General features: G+C 37.3%; 2 protein-coding genes across 4 annotated transcripts in view; one reads left to right on the forward strand and one right to left on the reverse strand.

Annotated features, from left to right (window-relative positions):
• GLMN (glomulin, FKBP associated protein) overlaps window positions 1–11,818 on the forward strand; it is a 70,642-nt gene extending 58,824 nt beyond the window's left edge. Inside the window, exons 17-19 of one of the 3 annotated variants that reach the window (XM_036257166.1) lie at window positions 9,738–9,861; window positions 11,275–11,357; window positions 11,671–11,818. In XM_036257166.1, coding sequence (XP_036113059.1) covers window positions 9,738–9,861; window positions 11,275–11,357; window positions 11,671–11,787 — 324 coding nt within the window. In that variant the 3' untranslated portion in view covers window positions 11,788–11,818. The remainder of the gene's footprint in view (window positions 1–9,737; window positions 9,862–11,274; window positions 11,358–11,670) is intronic. The other 2 variants (XM_036257167.1, XM_036257168.1) reach the window with 2 other exon arrangements.
• A 382-nt stretch (window positions 11,819–12,200) lies between these two features.
• CUNH1orf146 (chromosome unknown C1orf146 homolog) lies at window positions 12,201–20,332 on the reverse strand. Its single transcript, XM_036257285.1, has 5 exons — window positions 20,233–20,332; window positions 15,499–15,592; window positions 13,864–14,032; window positions 13,395–13,473; window positions 12,201–12,473 (listed from the first exon to the last, which is right to left on the reverse strand). Exons 1-5 carry the CDS (start codon window positions 20,299–20,301, stop codon window positions 12,342–12,344), a joined length of 543 nt encoding a protein of 180 aa, XP_036113178.1. The 5' UTR covers window positions 20,302–20,332; the 3' UTR covers window positions 12,201–12,341.
• Between the last annotated feature and the right edge of the window lie 484 nt (window positions 20,333–20,816).

The following is a 20,816-nucleotide window of genomic DNA, read 5'->3' on the forward strand; positions in this document are numbered from 1 at the left end:
ATGTAGCTTGGTTTTTCCCTGGGGACGTGTGGGTGGCAACAAGTCGATGTGTCTCTCTCACATTGATGTTTCTCTTACCCCCCACCCCCATTTGAAGATAAATGTAAAAAATGTCCTCAGGTGAGGATTAAAAAAAAGTTTTTTAATCAGTTTACCATACATATGTGGGTCTGTTTTGGGGCTCTATTCTGTTCTATTGACCTATATCTGTTCTTTTACCAGTACCATACTATCTTAATTACTGTAGCTTTATAGTAAGTCTTGAACTCAAGTAGTATTAAGTCTGCAACTTTGTCCTTCAAAATATTTTGGCTATTCTAGGACCTTTGCTTGTCCATCATAAATTTTAGAATCATTTTGTCAATTACTAACCTGTAAAGGGAAAACACTCCTGTATTTATTATCTACTCTCAATACTTACCTTTTTTTTTTTTTTTTTTAAGTGAATGTGGTAAATGTTTACATTTGACAGAACTAGGTGTGAGTAAAAGCATTTCTCTTTACTCTTCCTTATATTTGCATGTGTTTTGATCTGTAGAGGGTCATCAGCAACCTTTATAGCCTTGAAAGCCTTCAGTAATACTGGTTAGTAATAGGGAGTTCTACCTATAAACTTAGAAATAAAGGGAAAGAAGAAGGTTTAAGAAAGGGACAGAAAAAGATAAGACTTGAGAGAGGGGTGCACAGAGATTGAGAGCAGTGAGTACATGTGGTAGAGTAACATGCTCAATATCCTATGTGACTGCCCTGGTTGAAGAACAGCCTGCTGCACTACTACATAACCCGTGTTGTCCACAAGAAGACAAAAACCTTTATATTATGGAAATTGAAGTTTAGAAACAATTTTAAATGTTTTTTCAAAGTATACAATTAAAACAGTTTCATTGTTTAAAAATTAGGTTCAATAAGCAAAAAGAAAAGTAATAATCAAAATCCCAGTATCCACTGTTGATATAGTGTATACCCTAGCCTTTATGCCAGCACATCTCTACATAATTTTCTCTTTTTTAAAAATGAGATCACACTATAGGAATCATACTGTTGGTAACCTTTTTCACTGACCAATATGTAACAAAGTGGATTTCAACTGCTGTTTAGTTTCCCGTTTTATATATATATATATATATTTTTTTTTTTTTTTAGTCCTCACCCGAGGACATTTTTCCATTTTCCATTTTTTGTACAGATAGAGTGGGAGGGAGAGAGAGGAAGAGAGAGAGAGAGAGGGAAACATTGATGTGAAAGGGACACATCGAGTGGCTGCCACCCGCACGACCAACCAGGGCCGGGGACAAACTGCAACCCAGGTACGCGCCCTTAGCGGGAACCGAACCCGGGTCTCTCAGGACACAGGCGGACGCTCTAACCGCTGAGCCAAACCGGCCCGGGCGTAGTTTCCCGTTTTATAGATATATCACAGTTTACTTAACCAACCTCCTACTGTGAAATATTTTCATTACTTCTAATTTTTCACTAAAAATTTTTGTGAACATCTCTGCTGTGCAATCATGACAACATATATCTTTAATTATTTCCCCTGGATAAGTTTATAGACACTGAGTGAAAATGTATACATGTTTTTGAGGTTTTAAGTTGATAGTTTCTCCCAGGAACTTTTCCTAGCATTATACGAGCATTGAGAAAGGACATTTAGAAAGATATGTGTGACAGTCACCGAAGTTTACCAATTATTCAATGTAGATATGGGTAGATTTTATTTGGAGGGCTGTGTATAAAATGTCCTGCTAATTGGATCAAAATAAGTTTCATTACAAATTAGGTTTTCCAGTAGTATAGTTCTAGTTAAGGATAAGTGTTTTCCTAAGATTCCTTTTTTTTTCCCCACTTTAATTTTTTTTCCAATTACTGTTGACATAAAATATTATATTAGTTTCAGGTGTATAACCCAGGGATTAGACATATAACTTACTGAGTTATCACTCCAATGAGTCTGGTGCCCATCTGACACCATACATAGTTATTACAATATTATTGACTTTATTCCCTATGCTGTACTTTACATCCATGACTGTTTTGTTAACTACCAATTTGTCCTTCTTAATCCCTTCACCTTTTTCACACATCTCCCCAACATCCCTCCCATCTTAAAGATCTATAACATTTCTTGTAATTAATACTGGTTTCGTGGTGATGAACTCCTTTAGCCTTTTCTTGTCTGGGAAACTATCTGTCCTAGTTATAGCTTTGCTGAGTAGAGTAATTAATCTTGGTTGTAGATCTTTTTCTTTTTCTTTGATTTTAGAGAGGGAGTAAGAGGGAGAGGGGGATAGAAACATTGATAAGAGAGAACATCGATCATAAGAGAGAACATCAATTGGCTGCCTCCTGCATGATCCCCACTGGGGGCCAAGTGGGCAACCTGGGTATGTGCCCTGGCCAGGAATTGAACCAGCGACCTCCCGCTGCATGGGTCGATGCTCAGCCACTGAGCCACTCTGGCTGGGCATAGATCTTTGGTTTTTATCACTTTGAATATTTTTTGCCGATCCCTTCTGGCCCACAAAGTTTCTGTTGAGAAATCAGCTGACAGTCTTATGGGAGCTCCCTTGTAGATACTGTAACTAGCTGCTTTTCTCTTACTGCTTTTAAGATTCTCTCTTTGGCCCAGCCAGTGTGGCTCAGTAGTTGAGTGTCAACCCCTGCACCAAGAGGTCGCCAGTTTGATTCCTGGTCAGTGCACATGCCCAGGTTGTGGGCCAAATCTCCAGTAAGGAGCATGCAGGAGGTGGCCAATCAATGTTTCTCTCTCTCTCCCCCTCTTCCTTCCTGTCTTTCTAAAAACCAATAAATGGGGGGGGGTGGATTCTCTCTTTGTCTTTAACCTTTGACATTTTAATTATAATGTGTCTTGGTGTGGGCCTCTTTGGGTTGATCTTATTTTAAGACTCTGTGCTTCCTGTGCTTGTATGTCTGTTTCCTTCTGACATTATTTTTTCAAAAAGGTTTTCAATTCCTGGTTCTCTTCTTCTGGCATCCCCCTGTTGCAAATGTTGGTACACTTGAAGTTGTCCCAGAGGCTCCTTATACTATCCTATTTTTGTTTTGTTTTTTCTTTTTGCTGTTCTGATTGGGTGTTTTCTGCTCTTATCTTCCAGATCTCTGATTTGATCCTCTGCTTTATCTACTCCATTGTTGATTCTCTGTAATGTATTTTTCATTTCCAGTTAATGTAGTCTTCACTTCTCATTGGTTCTTTTTTGTTTACTAGTTCTGTTTTTATGTTTCCTATCTCTTTGTTCATGTTCTCACTAAGTTCATCTACTCTTCCCCTAAGTTTACTGACCATTCTTATAACCAGTGTTTTGAATTCTGCATCTGGTAGACTGCTTATCTTCATTCTGTTTAGTTCTTTTCCTGGAGTCTTGTTCTGTTCTTTAATTTGGGACATGTTTGTCTTCTCATTTGGGCAGCCTCCCTGTGTCGGCTACTATGTTTTAGGTAGAGCTACTATTTCTCTAGGGCTTGGTAGAGTAGCTTTATGTAATAGGTCTCCTGTAGGGTCCAGTGGCACAGCCTCCCCACTTGCCCAAGCTGGGCACTCCAGGTGTGCCCCTCCCCCCCAATCCCTGTGGACTGTTTACACCTTTCTGTAGTAGTTGGGCCTTGATTGCCATTGACATGTCAGTGGGAGGAGTTTAACCCCAGGCTGATCAGCTGCAGGAACTGTCTGCAACCGCCGTGGAAGTTCAGCTGTACAGGGGCAGACCCCATGGAGCAGTACTTAAATGGGGCTCTGGTGCATGTTCAGTCTACCTCTTGAGTGTGTCCTGGAAGTGGCTCTGGGGCTTCCCAGGAGGTGCAGACCAAGGTCAGCCACCACCTGTGTCCTGCCTAGGGCCACCTGACATGAGCTACAAAGGGATTTTCAGATGGCTGCTACATGTGTTGGGCTTGGAGGGGCTCAGGAGAGGCCGAGCTACTAACCAAGGCAGCTGCTCCTAGTGCCAGGCCTGGGGCCACTTAGCGAGTGGTACAGAGCATGCCAAGGCCAGATGCTGCTTGTGTGGGAGATTTTAGGCAAGTCTGAAGCAAGACAGGCTATTCATATGGAAAAGTCACTAGAAACAGTTTGAGTGGGCTTGCAAGCTGGGTAGGGCAGGGCCTCATGGAATCACCAGGTCAGGGCAAACAGTGTGAGCCAGGTTGATGGCACCCACCTGTTGGCTCTGTGGGGCAGGGCTCAGAAAAGAAACAATGGCCTCTGCCAGCACTTCTGTCTGGGAGAAAACTGCCCCCCAGCTCTTGCCTTTATGCCAGACAAGTCAGTTGCTCCCATATGTCCCTGGTGTCTTTCCAACTGCTGTCCCGGCACTGGAACTCAGAGCCAGTGAGTCCAGGTAAGTCCTTGCACAGGACCTTTGAGAGAAACACCTGGGACTCCAGGAACACCCCTCCTCCCACCGCTGTCTCACTCAGCCACAATCTCCACTGGGTTGTTTTTGTTTTTTTATTATTTGCTAGAAAATACGTATTTTTTAAATAATATTTATTAATTTATTTTTGTTACAGACATTTATCCTTTTTTTCCCCATTGACACCCTCTTCCCCATCCCCCACATCCCATACCTGGCTTTGTTGTCTGTGTCCATCGGTTATGTGTACATGCATGTAAGTTCTGTGGTTTATCTCTTCCCTCCCACCACCACCCCCTCTTCTCAGGGCTCTCAGTCTGTACCCTACTTCCACATCCCTGGGTCTACCCAATTCCTCAGACTGTTATGTTCATTATATTCCGTATATAAGTGAGGTCATATGGTATTTGTCTTTTTCTGCTTGGCTTGTTTCGCTTAGGATAATACTTTTCAGGTCCCTCCGTGTCGTCTCAAAGGTTAAGAGATCTTTCTTTCTTACAGCTGCATAGTACTCCATTGTGTATATGTACCACAGCTTCTGGCTGGTATTTCAGGCTTCTTAGGGTATATTCCTAGAAGTGGGATCACTGAGTCAAATGGAAGTTCAATCTTTAACTTTTTCAGGTAACACCATATTGTTTTCCACAGTGGCTGCACCAGTCTGCATTCCCACCTGCAGTGTACTAGAGTCCCCATTTCTCCATTGACACCCTCGCCAACACTTGTTTGATGATTTGTTGATGATGGCCATTCAGACAGGTGTGAGGTGATACCTCATTGTTGTTTTATTTTGGATCTCTCTGATGATTAGTGATGTTGAGTATGTCTTCATATGTCTCTTAGCCATTTGTATGTCCTGTTTGGAGAGGTGTCTATTCAGTTCCTCTGCCCATTTTAAATTGGGTTATCTTCCTTTTGCTGAGTTGTATGAGTACTCTATATATTTTGGAATTAACCCCTTATCTGATATATCATTGGCAATTATGCTCTCCCATATAGTGGGTTGCCTTTCCATTTTGGTGGTGGTTTCTTTTGCTGTGCAGAAGCTTTTTAGTTTGATGTAGTCTCATGTGTTAATTTGTTCCTTTGTTTCTGATGCCTTTAGGTGATGTATCAGTGAAAATTCTGCTCTGTATGATGTCCGAAATTTTGTTGCCTACATTTTCTTCTATGATTTTTATGGATCCACGGGTCACATTTAAATCTTTTATCCATTTTGAGTTTATTCTTGTGTATTGTGTAAGTTGATGGTCTAGTTTCATTTATTTGCATGTAGCTGTCCAATTTTCCCAACACCATTTATTAAAGAGGCTGTCGTTACTCCACTGTATGCTCTTGCCACCTTTGTCAAATATTAATGGAACATAATGTCTTGGCTCCATTTCTGGGTTCTCTGTTCTGTTCAACAGGTCTATATGCCTATTCTTGTGCCAGTAACAGGCTGTTTTGATTACAGTAGCTTTGTAGTATAATCTGATATCCAGTACTGTGATCCCACCAACTTTGTCCTCCTTTTTCAAGATTGCTGTGGCTTTTGGAGGTCTTTTTTGGTTCCATATGAACTTTTGAAGTATTTGTTCTAGTTCTGTGAGATATGTCATCGGTATTTTGATGGGGATTGCAATGAATCTATAGATTGCTTTAGGTAGTATGGACATTTTAATGATGTTAATTCTTCCAATCCATGAACAAGGTATGTGCTTCCACTTTTTTATATCTTCCTCTATTTCTTTTTTTGATGTCCTTTAGTTTTCTGCAAATAGGTCCTTTACTTTTTTGGTTAAGTTTATTCTTAGTTATCTTAATTTTTTTGCCACAATGGTAAATGGGATTGTTTTTTTAGTTTCTCTTTCTTTGACTTCATCATTGGTGTATAAGAATGCTGTCGATCTCTTGACGTTAATTTTGTATCCTGCTACTTTGCCAAATTCATTTATTAAACCTACAGATTTTTGATGGAGACTTAATGTTTTCTATGTATATCATGTCATCTGCAAATAATGACACTTTCACTTCCTCCTTTCCAATTTGGATCCCTTTTATTTTTACTTCATGTCTGATTGCTGTGGCTAAGACTTCCAGTACTATGTTAAATAAGAGTGGTGAAAGTGGGCATCCCTGTCTTGTTCCTGTTCTTAAGGGAAATAAATGCTTTTAGTTTTTGCACATTGAGTATGATGTTCACTGTAGATCTTTCATATATGGTCTTTATCATATGTCGACATATGATCCCTGTGTTTCCACATTGCTGAGCGTTTATATCAGAAGCAAGTGCTGGATTTTGTCGAATGCTTTTTCAGCATCTCTTGATATGATCATGTGGTTTTCTTCATTTTCATGTGGTGTATCACATTTATTGATTTGCGAATATTGTACCAGCCTTGCATCCCTGGAATGAATCCCACTTGGTCATGGTGAATAATTTTTTTGTTGTATTGCTGTATCCGATTTGCTAGTATTTTGTTCAGGATTTGGGCATCTATGTTCATCAGGGATATTGGCCTGTAGTGTTCTTTCTTTGTAGTATCTTTTTTTGGTTTTGGAATTAGAATTATGCTGGCCTTATAAAACGAGTTTGGAAGTCTTCCATCTTCTTGATTTTTTGAAATAGTTTGAGGAGAATGGGTGTTAGTTCTTCCTTGAATGTTCGGTAAAACTTCCCCGTGAAGCCATCTGGGCCTGGGCTTTTGTTTGCTGGGAGAGTCTTGATTACTTCAATTTCCTTAGTTGTTACTGATCTGTTCAAATTTTCTTTCTCTTCCCGTTCCAGGTTTGGGAGACTGTGTTTCTAGAAATTTGTCCATTTCACTTAGATTGTCGAATTTGTTGCCATATAATTATTCATAGTATCCTTAGTATTTCTGTGGTGTCAGTTGTTACTTCTCTTTCATTTCTGATTTTGTGTATTTGGGTTCTCTGTATTTTTTGGTGAATCTAGCTAAGGGTACATCAATTTTGTTTATCTTTTTTAATAACCAGCTCTTTGTTTCATTGATCCTTTGAAATTTTTTCTTGGTCTCCATGTCATTTATTTCTGTTCTGATCTTTACTATTTCCTTCCATCTACTTGCTCTGGGGTTTTCTTTTTTGTTTGCTTTCTAGTTAAGTTGTGAGATTGGGTAGTCTATTAGAGATTTTTCTTGTTTCTTGAGGTAGGCCTCTAGTGCTATGAACTTCCCTCTCAGCACTGCTTTCACTACATCCCATAGATTTTGTGTGTTGTGTGATCATTTTCATTGGTTTCCAAGAAGTTTTAATCTCTTCCTTGATCTCCTTAGTAATTCATTCATTGTTTAATTACATGCTATTTAGACTCCATGTGTTCCAATGTCTTTCCATGTTCTTGTTTCAGTTGATTTCTAGTTTCATGCCATTGTGATCTGAGAAGATGCTTGATATGATTGCAATCTTCTTGAACTTGTAGAGACTTGCTTTGTGTCCTAACACGTGGTCTATCTTTGAGAATGTCCCATGTGTACTTGAGAAGAATGTGAATTCTGTAGTTTTGGGGTGTAAGTCTCTGTAGATATCTATTAAATCCATTTGGTCTAGTGCTTCATTTAGAGTCTCTATTTCCTTGCCAATTTTTTGTCTAGAGGATCTATCCAGTGATGTCAGCGCGGTGTTGAAGTCCCCTACTATGATTGTATTGCTATTTCTCCTTTGAAGTCCTCCAGATTTTTAATATATTTTGGTGCTCCTATATTGGGTGCATATATGTTTACCAAAGTTATATCTTCCTGTTGGATAGATCCTTTCAATATTATGCAGTGGCCTTCTTTGTCTCTAGTTATGGCCTTCATTTTGAAATCTATTTTATCAGATATGAGTATTGCTACCCCAGCTTTTTTTTCCTTTCCGTTTACTTGGAAGATTTTTTTCCATCCCTTCACTGTCAACCTATGTGAGTCTTTTGTTGTGGTGGGTCTCTTGTAAACAACATATATATAAGTCATGCTTTCTATCCAGTCAGCTACTCTGTGTCTTTTTATCGGAGCATTCAGTTCATTTACATTTAAGGTGATTATTGGTATGTACTTATTGCCATTTTTTGTTTAGTGTGGTTATATTTTTCTTCCTATTTCTTCTCATTACAGCAGTCCTTTTAACATTTCTTGCAATGCTGGTTTGGTGCTAATGTATTCTTAGCCTTTTTTTTTTGTCTGGGAAGCTCTTTATTTGACCTTCTATTTTGAATGACAGCCTTGCTGGGTAGAGTAGTCTTGGATTCAGATCCTTGTTTTTCATGACCTTTATTACCTCATGCCATTCCCTTCTGGCCTATAGTGTTTCTGTTGAGAAGTCAGCTGATAGCCTTATGGGGGTTTCTTTGTAGGTAACCTGTTGCTTACCTCTTGATGCCTTTAGGATTCTCTTTTTAAAGTCTCCGATTGGTTTTTATAGCCAAAATTTATGGGGACTTCTCTTCCTGGCACTGGAACCCTGGGCTGGGGACCTGATGTGGGGGTGGGTCCCCTTGCTACTAGGAGGGTACCTCCACAGTGGAGATATGCCTCCCAGTTTTTATCTGCTACACGTGGGTGTGGGACCAGCCCATTTCTACTTTCCATCCCTCCTACCAGTCTTGATGTGGCTTCTTCTTTATAACCTTAGTTGTAGGACTTCAGCTAGATTTCATGAAGTTCTGAATGGTTGTTCTGTAGGATTCGAGTACTGAGTTTACCTGTGCCACCATCTTGACCAGAACTTCCTAAATTTCCCTTTTTTACCTAAGTTGTTTTCCTTTGTAAAGACTACCTGAAACCTTAGTAATACCAGTGAACTTTCTTTTCTCTTTTTATTTTAAAATAAAATTAAGACTTTATGACTCACCTCCTTTGGTACTATGGGAAGAAATGCTCTTAGAATAAAAACCTCTAATATGTATGACCAAATAAACTTAAGATGTCCTAAGCTGGTAAAATCTCCATCTACATTTATCATCAACAACATCTGTGACAGGGGTATCCATTGAAGGATCAAGAGTTGAAGGGATATATAAAGTAGAGTCATTGTGGGAATGTTTATAGGGAAAGAGAAATGTCTTAGACCATGTGTATTATCATCAAATAATTTTCTCGTGGATAAAACTTATAAGTTACAGATCTCAAAAGCAGAAGCTGCCCAAACTTGTAAGTACACTTACAGCACAGCAGTAAGTGTACTGACCAAAGTATTGTTTTGATTGGTATTCACATAAAATAACTAGATGTAGTAATGAATGTATTATTAAACAGTAAACTCTGCCTTGAAAGGCAAGGATCATGTCTTAGTCTTGTTTCTCCAATTCTCAGACACGTTTAATTAATAGACTATCATTAAATGTTGAACTAAATAACTAATTCTTTCATTAATTCTGAGCAGACTGGATTATGGACAGAACTTGGAAAGATTGAGAATAATTTCTTAAAGCCACTCCATACAGGACTTAATATGTCAAAAGCACATTATGAAGCAGAAATTAAAAATAGCCAAGAAAATAGCCAAGGTTGGTAATGCGCTATTTCATTTTTGCTTAGGTCTAAAAATTTGTCAAATTTTAAAGCTGCTATTTATTTATATTCAGAGTAAAGAACTTTTTAATCTTTGTCCGATTTTTTGATTAAAATGATTGTTAGATCTGTAAGCCACTTATTAACACTAAATTTGGGTTAACAAAAATCTAAACCAAATTGAAACACATTGTGGTTTAAAAATCTTAGGTCCTAATTAGGGATCTAATTGTATTACAGATATTTCTGTTTGGATATCATTGTATTTCCTTTGATATTGATTTAAGTCAGTAATTCTACAGTAATCTTGCGATCTTTTCCATAGCTATGGTAATGTTTCTGTAGGCATTACTGTACTACTTTTCTTTTTAAATATGTTTCTATTGATTGTTTTTAAAGAGAGAGGAAGGGGGAGGGAGAGAGAAAAATCTCGATGTGAGAGAGCTGCCTCCTGCATACCCCCTACTCAGGATCGAGTCAGTAACCCAGACAGGTGCTCTGAGTGGGAATCAAATCAGGACCCCTCAGTCCATGGGATGACGCTCAATCCACTGAGGCACACTGGCTGGGCAAATTTTTTTTTTCCTTTTCAGTCTAACGTGTATAATTCTGATTATATACTGAAGAAAAAAGTTTATAATTTTCATTCACCCTGTACATGCCAAAATAATGCTAGTCATTGGAACATTAATTCACATGTTACAGAATTTAATTTTTTTTTTCATCCTCACCCGAGGACATTTTTTTTCATTTTTTTGTTCAGATAGAGTGGGAGTGGGGGAGAGAGAGAGAGCGAAACATCGACATGAAAGGTACACATCAAGTGGCTGCCACCCGCATGACCCAACCAGGACTGGGGATAAACTGCAACCGAGATACGTGCCCTTAGAACCGAACCCAGGTCTCTCTGGACCATAGGCTGACGCTCTAACTGCTGAGCCAAACTGGCCAGGGCAGAATTTTGATTTTTTTATTACTGTTTTTTAAATCCTTACTCAAGGTTATTTTTCCATTTATCTTCCGATAGAGTGAGAGGGAGGGAGAGAGAAACATCAATGTGAGGGAGACACATCAGTTGGCTGCCTCCTGCACGACCCCAACCAGGACCAAGGATGAATCACAACTGAGATACGTGCCCTTGGCTGGAATCAAACCCGCAACTCTTTGGTCTGCGTGCAGATCCTCCAACCACTGAGCCAAACTGGCCAGGGTGAATTTTGATAATTTTATTTGCTAATAGCTTGATTTAAGCATACCCTGAGCTATTAAATACTAAGACTTAATTTAAAATACAAATAATGGACATATTTTTAAGTAGGGGAATGATGAAAATAGCTTATAAATTTATTGAAATCTGAGTTTTTTTTAATGTTTAAATATGACACGTGCTTTTTTCTTTTCTCTTACAGAGGTCCAGAAGTCTAAAGAGTTTTGTTCTGTAACTGTAGGTGGAGAAGAGATCCCTAATATGCCTCCTGAAATGCAGCTTAAGGTAGATATGACATTTTTCTAAGCTACATCCACCTGAATTCTTTTTTTACTTTGTATTTATTTTTCTTTATTGATTTTAGAGAAAGAGGGAGAGAGAGAGATAGAAACATCGATGAGAGGACATTAATTAGCTTCCTGCACGCCCCCCAACGGGGATCGGGCCCACAACCTGGGCATGTGCTCTGACCAACAGAATTGAACCAACATCCTCTTGATGCATAGTTTGACACCTAACCACTGAGCCACACTGGCCTGGATACTTTGTTTTGTTTTAAATATAGACTTAATAACTCTGAATTTTCTTGCCATTGCAGGTCCTACATTCAGCACTTTTCACATTTGATTTGATTGAAAGTGTTCTGGCTCGAGTAGAAGAACTCATTGAAATAAAAACAAAGTCTACCTCTGAAGAAAATACTGGGATAAAGTAAAAGTTCCATCTCCTAAATAAGAATAGTAAAATTCTCCATTATGATTTAATACCTTCACAAAAATTTTTCTGTAAAACGCTAATAGAAAACATAAATGTAGCTTTTCTCATCTGTGTTTATAATGACACATTATGGATGAGTAGTATTCTTTGGTTTTAAAATGATGATCTCCATGATAAAGTCCATATATAATAAATACTGTTAAAATTCAATACAAATGAGTAATTTTGTATTATAATTTCATAAGATGTAGTTGAATTGTCTTCATTCATATAGTTGTAATGAGTTTATAAAAATACAGATGCACTTTATATTCCAGTTAGATGCTGTGTTACATTTTAGAACTCCTAGTGTTAAATTGGATATCACTCCAATTTTTTCTAAACATTATTAAAGGAATTATTCAACAAAACTCCTGAAAATAAAACCACTTTTAATTGTATATATTGTATTATTTTAAGTTTTTAAAATCTTTAAATATATATTTGAACATTATAATTCAACCAGTCTAAAGATTTTAATATTCTTCTGAAAGAACATTTATAATTGATACTCTAACTTGGGTTAAATGAGTCACTGAGATTTATCTTTTGAAGTGTTTTCCAAATAGGACTTTGCTCAATGATGTAAGCTTTAGTTGTTATCATTCTGTAGCAGATGCTATCTATATATGGTTTGGAGGTGATCTGGAAAAACATAAAAATATGCAACATTATTTACAGAAATAAGATCTTTTTACAGGGTTACATTAAAAAATACTTAACTTTCGATTCAAGTATTGATCAATTTCTGTGTACTAAATACAGTCATTAGATAATACATAACCTGATCTGTCTTTAAAGAATTTCAAACATGCAAGCCCAAAAGTAAAATACTGTAAGAATTACTTTAATGGATATCTAGTCCAAGTTTAAGAGTAAGGAACACCTAACTGCCTAGGAAAGTTGGGGACACACTTCACACAGGAGGATAAACATGAAAAGAACAGATGCTCTGGCCGGTTGGGGTCAGCAGTTAGAGCGTCAGCCCAAGGAACAAAGAATCTCGGGTTCAATTCCTGGGCATGGGTTGCAGGTTTGAGTCCCAGGCCCCTATCGGGGTTGTGTAGGGGGACAGCCAATGAATGTGTCTCTCACATCAATGCTTCTCTCTCCCACCTCCCCCCCCCCCCCTCCCTTCCAGTTGATCTAAAAATCAATGGAAAAATATCCTTTGGGTGAGGATTAACAACAACAAAAGAATAGACAACTGGTGGAGAGCATTCTATGAAATAATATGTTAGCACTGTGACAACTGATGACTACAACCTGATCAGTATTTATACTTTAGAATCTGAAGGAAGATTTAAGTAACCAATATGACGAACACAGAGTGTACATGGCCAAATGCTCTTTTGGCCCCAAATGAATCATTCTGGTGGTGGCTACCGGAAATAAATTGAGAAGACTTAAGAGGCTGAGTTCAGGTTTGGGAAAGGTTAGCATGCTGAAATAGCAACTTCTCTAAGGAGAGCTGAAGAATTGTCAGTCGTGCTCAAGAGTGTGTGCATTTTGAAGTCAAGAACAAAGTATATGCATGTATGTGTCATTTTTCTTAGGTTAACTCACCTTAGCAATAGTGCACATAAGATCAATAGCATTTACTGTGTTGTGTACTGGAAGTATCCGTAAGTTACTACCCAGGAATCTAGAAAACAATTCATAAGTTAAACAGTTCATATGACTTTTGTTAATATTTGTTATGGAAAAGAGGCAAACCTCTTATTGCTTGTCTTTTGTTTATTCATTCATGCCCTGCCTTATTCCACAGAGGAATTGATATGGCTTTGTAGTCAGAACTTAAATGAATATGAAGTATTCACTTTTGGTTTGCAGGAGAATCCCAGAAACTAGCATGAACTTTGAAACTTGTCACCCTAATTCATAGAATAACCATTTGGCCTGCATTTTACTAAATATGACAGGTTAGCATTATAAAGTTTATCTCTTGGAAAAACAACTAATCTGCCTAAAAGAATAAATAACTGAAGTAAACACAATATAATTTAAGAAAAACAAATCTACTTCTCTTCCATACCTCTGCTGAATCCTGAACATCAGTTTCCATTCCTTGAGCCCATGGAGGGCAGCAGATAGAACCAAGAAACTATTTTGGTGAATGTTAATAAAATTCTCAATTCTGGCTAAAAAGATTTCTTCAGCTGACATAAAGCATTCTTTAGCATCCATCAGTAAAAATGCAACTCCTAGAAAATGAATGTAATATAAAACATCACTTCATCATGAAAATGAACTACTTTTATAAACTCAGTAAAATCAATAAAAATAGCTGTAAGTATAACATAGCTATAAGTGTCCAGGCCCTAAACCCACAAGGACTAGAAATTACTATAACAAAATTGTTACACAACAGTATAATTTAAGTTCTTTGAAGTGTTTTGTATGAAAGGATATCTTTAAATATTTAAGGGAAAAAGATTTTGGTCAATAGCCTTTTTCAGAAGAAGGTACAGTGAGGGTAATGCCTTATTTTACATACAAGTTAACTTCCCATGTTATAATGATTTTTAAAAGCTGGATATTAACTAAAGAAAGGCAGTCAAGCAAGCCTCCAATTTTTTCTTGGAGAAACCTTTGTACTAGAACATAAACTATTATATAAATTAATATGCTCTATAAGCAGATAACTAGGATCTCTGAAACAGTTATCAGGCCTATAACAATGGTCAGAAGAAAAACGTGATCTAATTAGCTCTTTAAAAGATGATGGAATTAGTTTTTTAAAAGACGTAAAGAAACTGTGATTATACTAATTGAGGAACTTGTACAATTTATATAACCTCTCTGAACTAAATTGCCTCATCTGTAAAACTGGAGTAGTAATTCTTCAGTAGGTTTGTTGAAAGGATCAAAGATTAGATAATGTAAGTAAAGTGATTAAAGCACATAGTGGGTATTCACCAAAAATATTTTACTTCTCCCTAGAGTACTCTATTCAACCAGGAATGATGAGTTTAAGGTTGGACTGACTTTCAGCCTGGGGAGCTTTTGAAAGTGCCTGTCTTCAAAAACCTCTGTGTTTAGAGTACAGGTCTATTTGCAACCCTAATAAAATCACCGCCACCTCATTCCCCAAGCACAAGTGAAACTGCCCCCTTCCCATGTCCCCAGCCTTCTCATATCCTAATCTAATTCCTTCCATACTTTGCCCATGACTCACAGTTATACAGTAGTATGATTTGTATGTCCCCATTTGGTTCTTTTAGTTAGTATTTGTTTATATTATATTCAGCAGACTCATACAAAATCATGGAAAATACTCTCATATTGATTTTGTGTATGGATTTTGACCAGTATTGTGATGTTGGCTTCTTTGTCAATATGGGTAATACATTAATACAAGTATTGATTATTGGGGAAGTGGCTTTGTTCTATTTTCATCTTAGTTCCAAAGCAAGTAGTTTTTACCATCCTCTACCAGACTCCACTGGTTCAGCTTTAGTTCAACAGTTGTAACCTTAAAAAGGGATGTATGTTGTAATTGGCTATATGTACTGTTTTTGCAGCAGTAACCAAGTCTTACACATTTACCACTCCCAAAAGATAACACCTTAAGTTTATTACTTGGTTAATGAATTACTAAATTATTAGAACTTATACTCAAATATTTTATAAGAAACTTAAATCAAGGCAATTAGCAAATATACTGTACCAGTACAAGAAAATATAATTGATCCATTTTCCACTGAAGCTGAATACCGAACCTTGTGGCTTCGATTTTCTAGGGCAGTTGCAACTTCACAACTCTTAAAAAAAATTTTCATTAAAACAAGACATGCTTAGTTTTTTTATTAAAGCTAATACATTAAAATAAGTTTAACAGCTTCTTTTATAATTATACCACTTAAAGATCTGATCATTACAAGACACACTAAATGTTCTCTCTATGGAGAAACACACACACACAAAGAACAAAAATATTTAGTTCAGCTCAAACACAATCATTGCAGGCTTGGAAATAAGTTGTGTACTACAGTTATGTTATTTAGGGACAGAAATTAAGGACATAAGTAAAAAACTAAACAAAAACTAGAGTAAATGCAAACGTTATAATAACTTAGAGATAGATTCTGACACGTATTAATGTATAACAGGAATGTGTTTCTTAGATGGTTGACAGAACCATGACATGCCAGGCACAGAATACAACAAAGACAACCAATTCTCAAATTCATCTGTTTACTTTAAAGTTACTTTTAGTATACTTTTCAAATGTCTCAAGCCTTAGCTGAGTCAGAAAACATATATGAAAACAGCAACCACACTTTTGATTTAAATACTAATCATTTCAAAACTCATTTCATTCTGATTCCACCAAATAATTAGATCATAATACCCAAGACACTAAAACAGCAGTTCTCAACCTGTGGGACGCGACCCCTTTGGGGGTCGAACGACCCTTTCACAGGGGTCGCCTAAGACATAACAGTAGCAAAATTACAGTTATGAAGTAGCAATAAAAATAATTTTATGGTTGGGGGTCACCACAACATGAGGAACTGTATTAAAGGGTCGCGGCATTAGGAAGGTTGAGAACCACTGCACTAAAGCATGAGGTTAATAGTGTTTCCTGATTGGTCAAAACTCAAGTTATTCTCCAAATACTAAAAATCCCTTAGGTATATTAATTTTATTTTATATTTTTCCTTAGATCATGTATATTTTAAGCACACAGGCTGGAATTAGGTATAAAATATATGCTTCCTTTCCTTCCTAAGGGGAGTACTTTGTGCCATTCAAACAGATCCTGGCCTACAGTTCAACTATGACACTTCCCATGAGCTGCTTCTGCTGTTTTAAAATTATATACTGTTTCCAGCGATGACAGACTAAGTAATTTAGGCCAATCCTCCTTCTGAAGGCAACTGGGAAGCTGGACAATTTTTTTTTAAGAGGATGTTTATTAAAGCTGGGGATAGTGAAACAAGGAAGGGCCTAGCATAACAGGAGAGGTACAAGGTGGCAAAATGAGCCTAACCTAAGCTGTTGACTCACTAAGAAGTCAGAGAAAAGAGGGCCTTGGTGACTGGGTTAGGGGGGTTTGCCCAGGTTCAACTGCTGCTGCCCATTGCTGCCCTTGTTGCAAGTCTCGTGGGGTCCCATAGAGTTTAGGAGATGCATGCCTGTGGGGGAAGAAGTGGGAGGAGGGAAAGGCACAGGTATGCTCCTGGGAGGGAAAGGGCTTCAAAGCTGGCCAATTTTTAAAATCTGCTTGAATGCATCAGACAGCTAGCAGGATAGTAAAAAATTATAAGACCGAAATCTAAACAGAAATTTAAATATATGAGACCAGCATTTAGGCCATATTTTCCCTGAGGGCATCTATCTGCCAATTAAGGGAGAGACAGATAAGAGGTTGAACAAAGCCTCTGACAAAAGTAGAACAGTTCTCACAGGTATTGCAGCCTCGCTCCAAATCATTTCAATCCCTGAAATTGTACTAAATTGACACTATATAATCAGTACTCCCAAGCACCTTGCGGAACCACTCCCTGGAGCAAAACAATCAGATCTCCTCATTAGAACTACAGAACAAAAAAAAAATGATTTGGGTGACTCTTTTCTCACTTCTCCTATACCAAAACCATTCTAGATGCACAGGAAATAACTTCATGTTTACATACAATAGACACCTTAGGACTTGGGTTGCTAGATTAACAATTAAAAATATAGAACATCCAGTTAAATTTCAGATAAACAGTATGATTTAACCCAACTATTCTACTTTCTAAAACAACAATTAGCAAAAACCTAAAAGATTCATGTGTACAGATGGTAATATAAAGCACCATTTAAAATATTAAAAAAATAGGCCCTGGCCAGAGAGCTCAATTGGTTAGAGCATCATACCACCAAGGTTGCGGGTTCAATCCCTAGTCAGGGCACATACAAAAATCAACCAATGAATGCATAAATAGGTAGAACAACAAATTAATGTTTTTCTTTTTCTTTCTTTCTCTCTCTCTTTCTCTAAATCAATAAACAGAAAAAAATTTTAAATAGGAACTACTAGAATAAAAATGATGGTGTCCCCCTTCTTTCTTTAGACAGTATACAAAAGCCAGAAGAGAATAAGGAACAAAAGCAAACTTTGTATTTTATGAAACTAAGAGATATGCATAATCCCAAATAAAACACAGGAAAAGAATAGACCCTCTACCATGGGGGGACATTTTTGAAAGCCATGTCTGAGAATTTTGGATCCTCTAGGGAAAGAACATTTCATCTATGCCTGATTATTGTCTGATAGATCATTATAAAACTTAGGTGTTGGAAAGACATAGCTTTTGCATAAAAACTAGAAGTGAGCCCTGGCCGGTTTGGCTCAGCGGTTAGAGCATCGGCCTGCGGTCCGGAGAGACCCGGGTTCAGTTCCTGCTAAGGGCACGTACCTCGGTTGCAGTTTGTCCCCGGCCCTGGTTGGTTGTGCGGGTGGCGACCACTCAATGTGTCCCTTTCACATCGATGTTTCTCTCTCTCCCTTCCTCTCTCTCCCTCCCACTCTACCTGAACAAAAAATGGAAAAATGTCCTCGGGTGAGGATGATAAAAAAAAACTAGAAGTGAACACTTAATCCATTTAACTGTGTAACTAATATTAAAATATATGTGGGAATTATGGTTATAAAAATTGTAAATGTCATACATATTTTACATAATTAATAAAAGTTATAAATATCTAATAAGTTAATATTTAATCACTGATATAGTTAATAAAAGTCCTGGGGGAAAGAGAATTAGTAGTGTCCTTTTTGTTGATGTGATTAACTACATAGTATTCTCTCTATAATAAGTATATTAAATGGTTCATGTATATTTTTTGTACTCTTCTCTGTGTATATTTTATAATTGACAAAAGTCTGGAAAAAGCTCAAGTGCCCACCAGTAGATGCCTGGATAAAAAAGCTGTAGTACATTTAAACAATGGAATACTATATACAACTGTAAAAAAAAAAAAAAAAAAAGAAGGCTCTTTTACCATTTGAGACAGCCTGGAGGGACCTAGAAAGTATTATGCTAAGCAAAATAAGCCAGTCAGGGAAAGACAAGTATTACATGATCTCACTTATATGTAGAATCTAATGAACAAATTAAACTGATGAACAAAATAGATCCAGAGACATGGAAGCAGGGAACGGACTGACGAACCTCAGGGGGAAGAAGGGGGGGCGGGAAGAGATAAATCAAAGAAGTTATATGCATATATATGCATAAGCAATGGACAGAGACAACAGTGTGGTGAAGGCAGGGGAGGGGAGGCAGAAGTGGGGAGGAGGGGTCAATGAGGGGAGGAAGGGTGGCATCTGTAATACTTTCAACAATAAAGACAATTTTTTTAAGTTAAAACAGAAAAACAAAAAAAATTCTCAATGGACAAATTTAACAGGATTAAAAAGATAAGTGCTGACATGAAAGACAGAACTGATTAAATTACCTAGATTGCAGCCCATACAAACAGTAAAAGTAAGAGAGCTCAAAATGCATAGAAAATATTGTGAGACAATCTAGCACACATGTCATAAGAGTTAAGAGGGGAAGGGGCAGAGGAATAGGACAGAGGCAATATTAAAGGAGATGACGAGTAAGAACTTGATAAATGACACCAATTCACAGATTCATGACATCTCAAAAATAAAAAGAAATTCCTACTTTAAACTATAGAGGACCAAAATATGAAAAGTAGTCACAGATAGGTAATCATCAAGGAAATGACAATAAAACTGAGTGCTCCTTCGAATGCCACTAAGACTAAACAGATCAGTTTCTGTTTATCTCTCAAAATTTTTTTAAATAATATTTATGTGCAAGTGTGTGTCATTGTTTCTGGAATTCCTTAATATCTCTATTAGAACAGATTTAGACAGAAAAAAAACTTTAGAAAATTTCCAACCTTCAAATATTTAGAGAAGTAGAGTGTTGAAAATAGATGCAGTAAAGTTTATAATTTAATCTTTTGTTGTTGTTGTTATTCCTCACCTGAGCATATTTTTTCCATTGATTTTTTTTTAGAGAGTGGAAGGTGGAGGGGTGAGCTGGGGGTGGGGGTATGACGAGAAACATTATGTATGACGAGAAACATATGTAAGAGAGACACATTGATTGCCTCCTGCACATGCCCTGATCAGAGCTAGAGATTGAACATACAATCTAGGTACATGCCCTTGACTGGGAATGGAACCGGGGACCCTTTGGTGCATGAGCTGATGCTCTAACCACTGAGCTATGCTGGCTAAGGCTATAATTTACTCTTTAAAATACATTTAACTTATGTAATTGCTGATCCACACAATTTTGGATAATCAAACTAAGGATCTTCTAAAATACTGTCCTATCACTTTTAATGTTTAAATTCAAGATCAATGGCCATGGCCCAAATGCCTCTTTACCTTAAGAGATGTGCTAATAATAATGGTGGTTGTCCATTTTATTTTTTCTTTTTCAGCACTTTCAGCCATTTCTCTTTGGATCAGTGTATCTTCTAATGGTGCCACATGTGAGAAAAATAAGAACAAAAAGAACACACAAAAATATTTGTTTGATAGATGAGTAAATTAAAGATAGAAATAAAATGAGGGTAATGGAGACATTTAAAAAATCTGCAATGAACAAATCTGACACTGAAACAATATCTGTCTTGTTATATATTAAGCTTATGTGTCAAGAACTGTGAAACTTGTGCTTACAAGCTAGCTCTCCCTCCTACTTGGAGGTTAAATAGTTTGCAGTTTCATGGCTACAGCAAAAGACATAGGTTCCTGGGTCAGAGAGAAAGGCCAGTTTTTTACTTACAGCAATAGGATTATCATAATTTTCTTATGGCAATTCCCCAAGTCCAGTTCCCACTGGGTGATGGTACAAGGCCAGGTAATAGTACAGACAGTGGGGCTGTATTGCAGGAAAGGAATCCTGAGCACAGCAAACCCCAACCTTTTTATTTTATTTTATTTTTGGTATGTGCCCCTAACAGGAA

The sequence above is a fragment of the Molossus molossus genome, unplaced genomic scaffold (assembly GCF_014108415.1).
Source record: "Molossus molossus isolate mMolMol1 unplaced genomic scaffold, mMolMol1.p scaffold_m16_p_12, whole genome shotgun sequence".
NCBI classification, from domain to species: domain Eukaryota; kingdom Metazoa; phylum Chordata; class Mammalia; order Chiroptera; family Molossidae; genus Molossus; species Molossus molossus.

What these genes read in the sequence shown, in the direction of transcription:
- CUNH1orf146 (XM_036257285.1), bottom strand. Translation starts at nt 20,301, where the DNA reads ATGGCTGAAAGTGCTGAAAAAGAAAAAATAAAATGGACAACCACCATT. An exon ending in TTATTAGCACATCTCTTAAG is followed by an intron (nt 15,593 to 20,232) that starts GTAAAGAGGCAT and finishes ATTTTTTTTAAG; the next exon opens with AGTTGTGAAGTTGCAACTGC. An exon ending in ATGTTCAGGATTCAGCAGAG is followed by an intron (nt 13,474 to 13,863) that starts GTATGGAAGAGA and finishes ATTGTTTTCTAG; the next exon opens with ATTCCTGGGTAGTAACTTAC.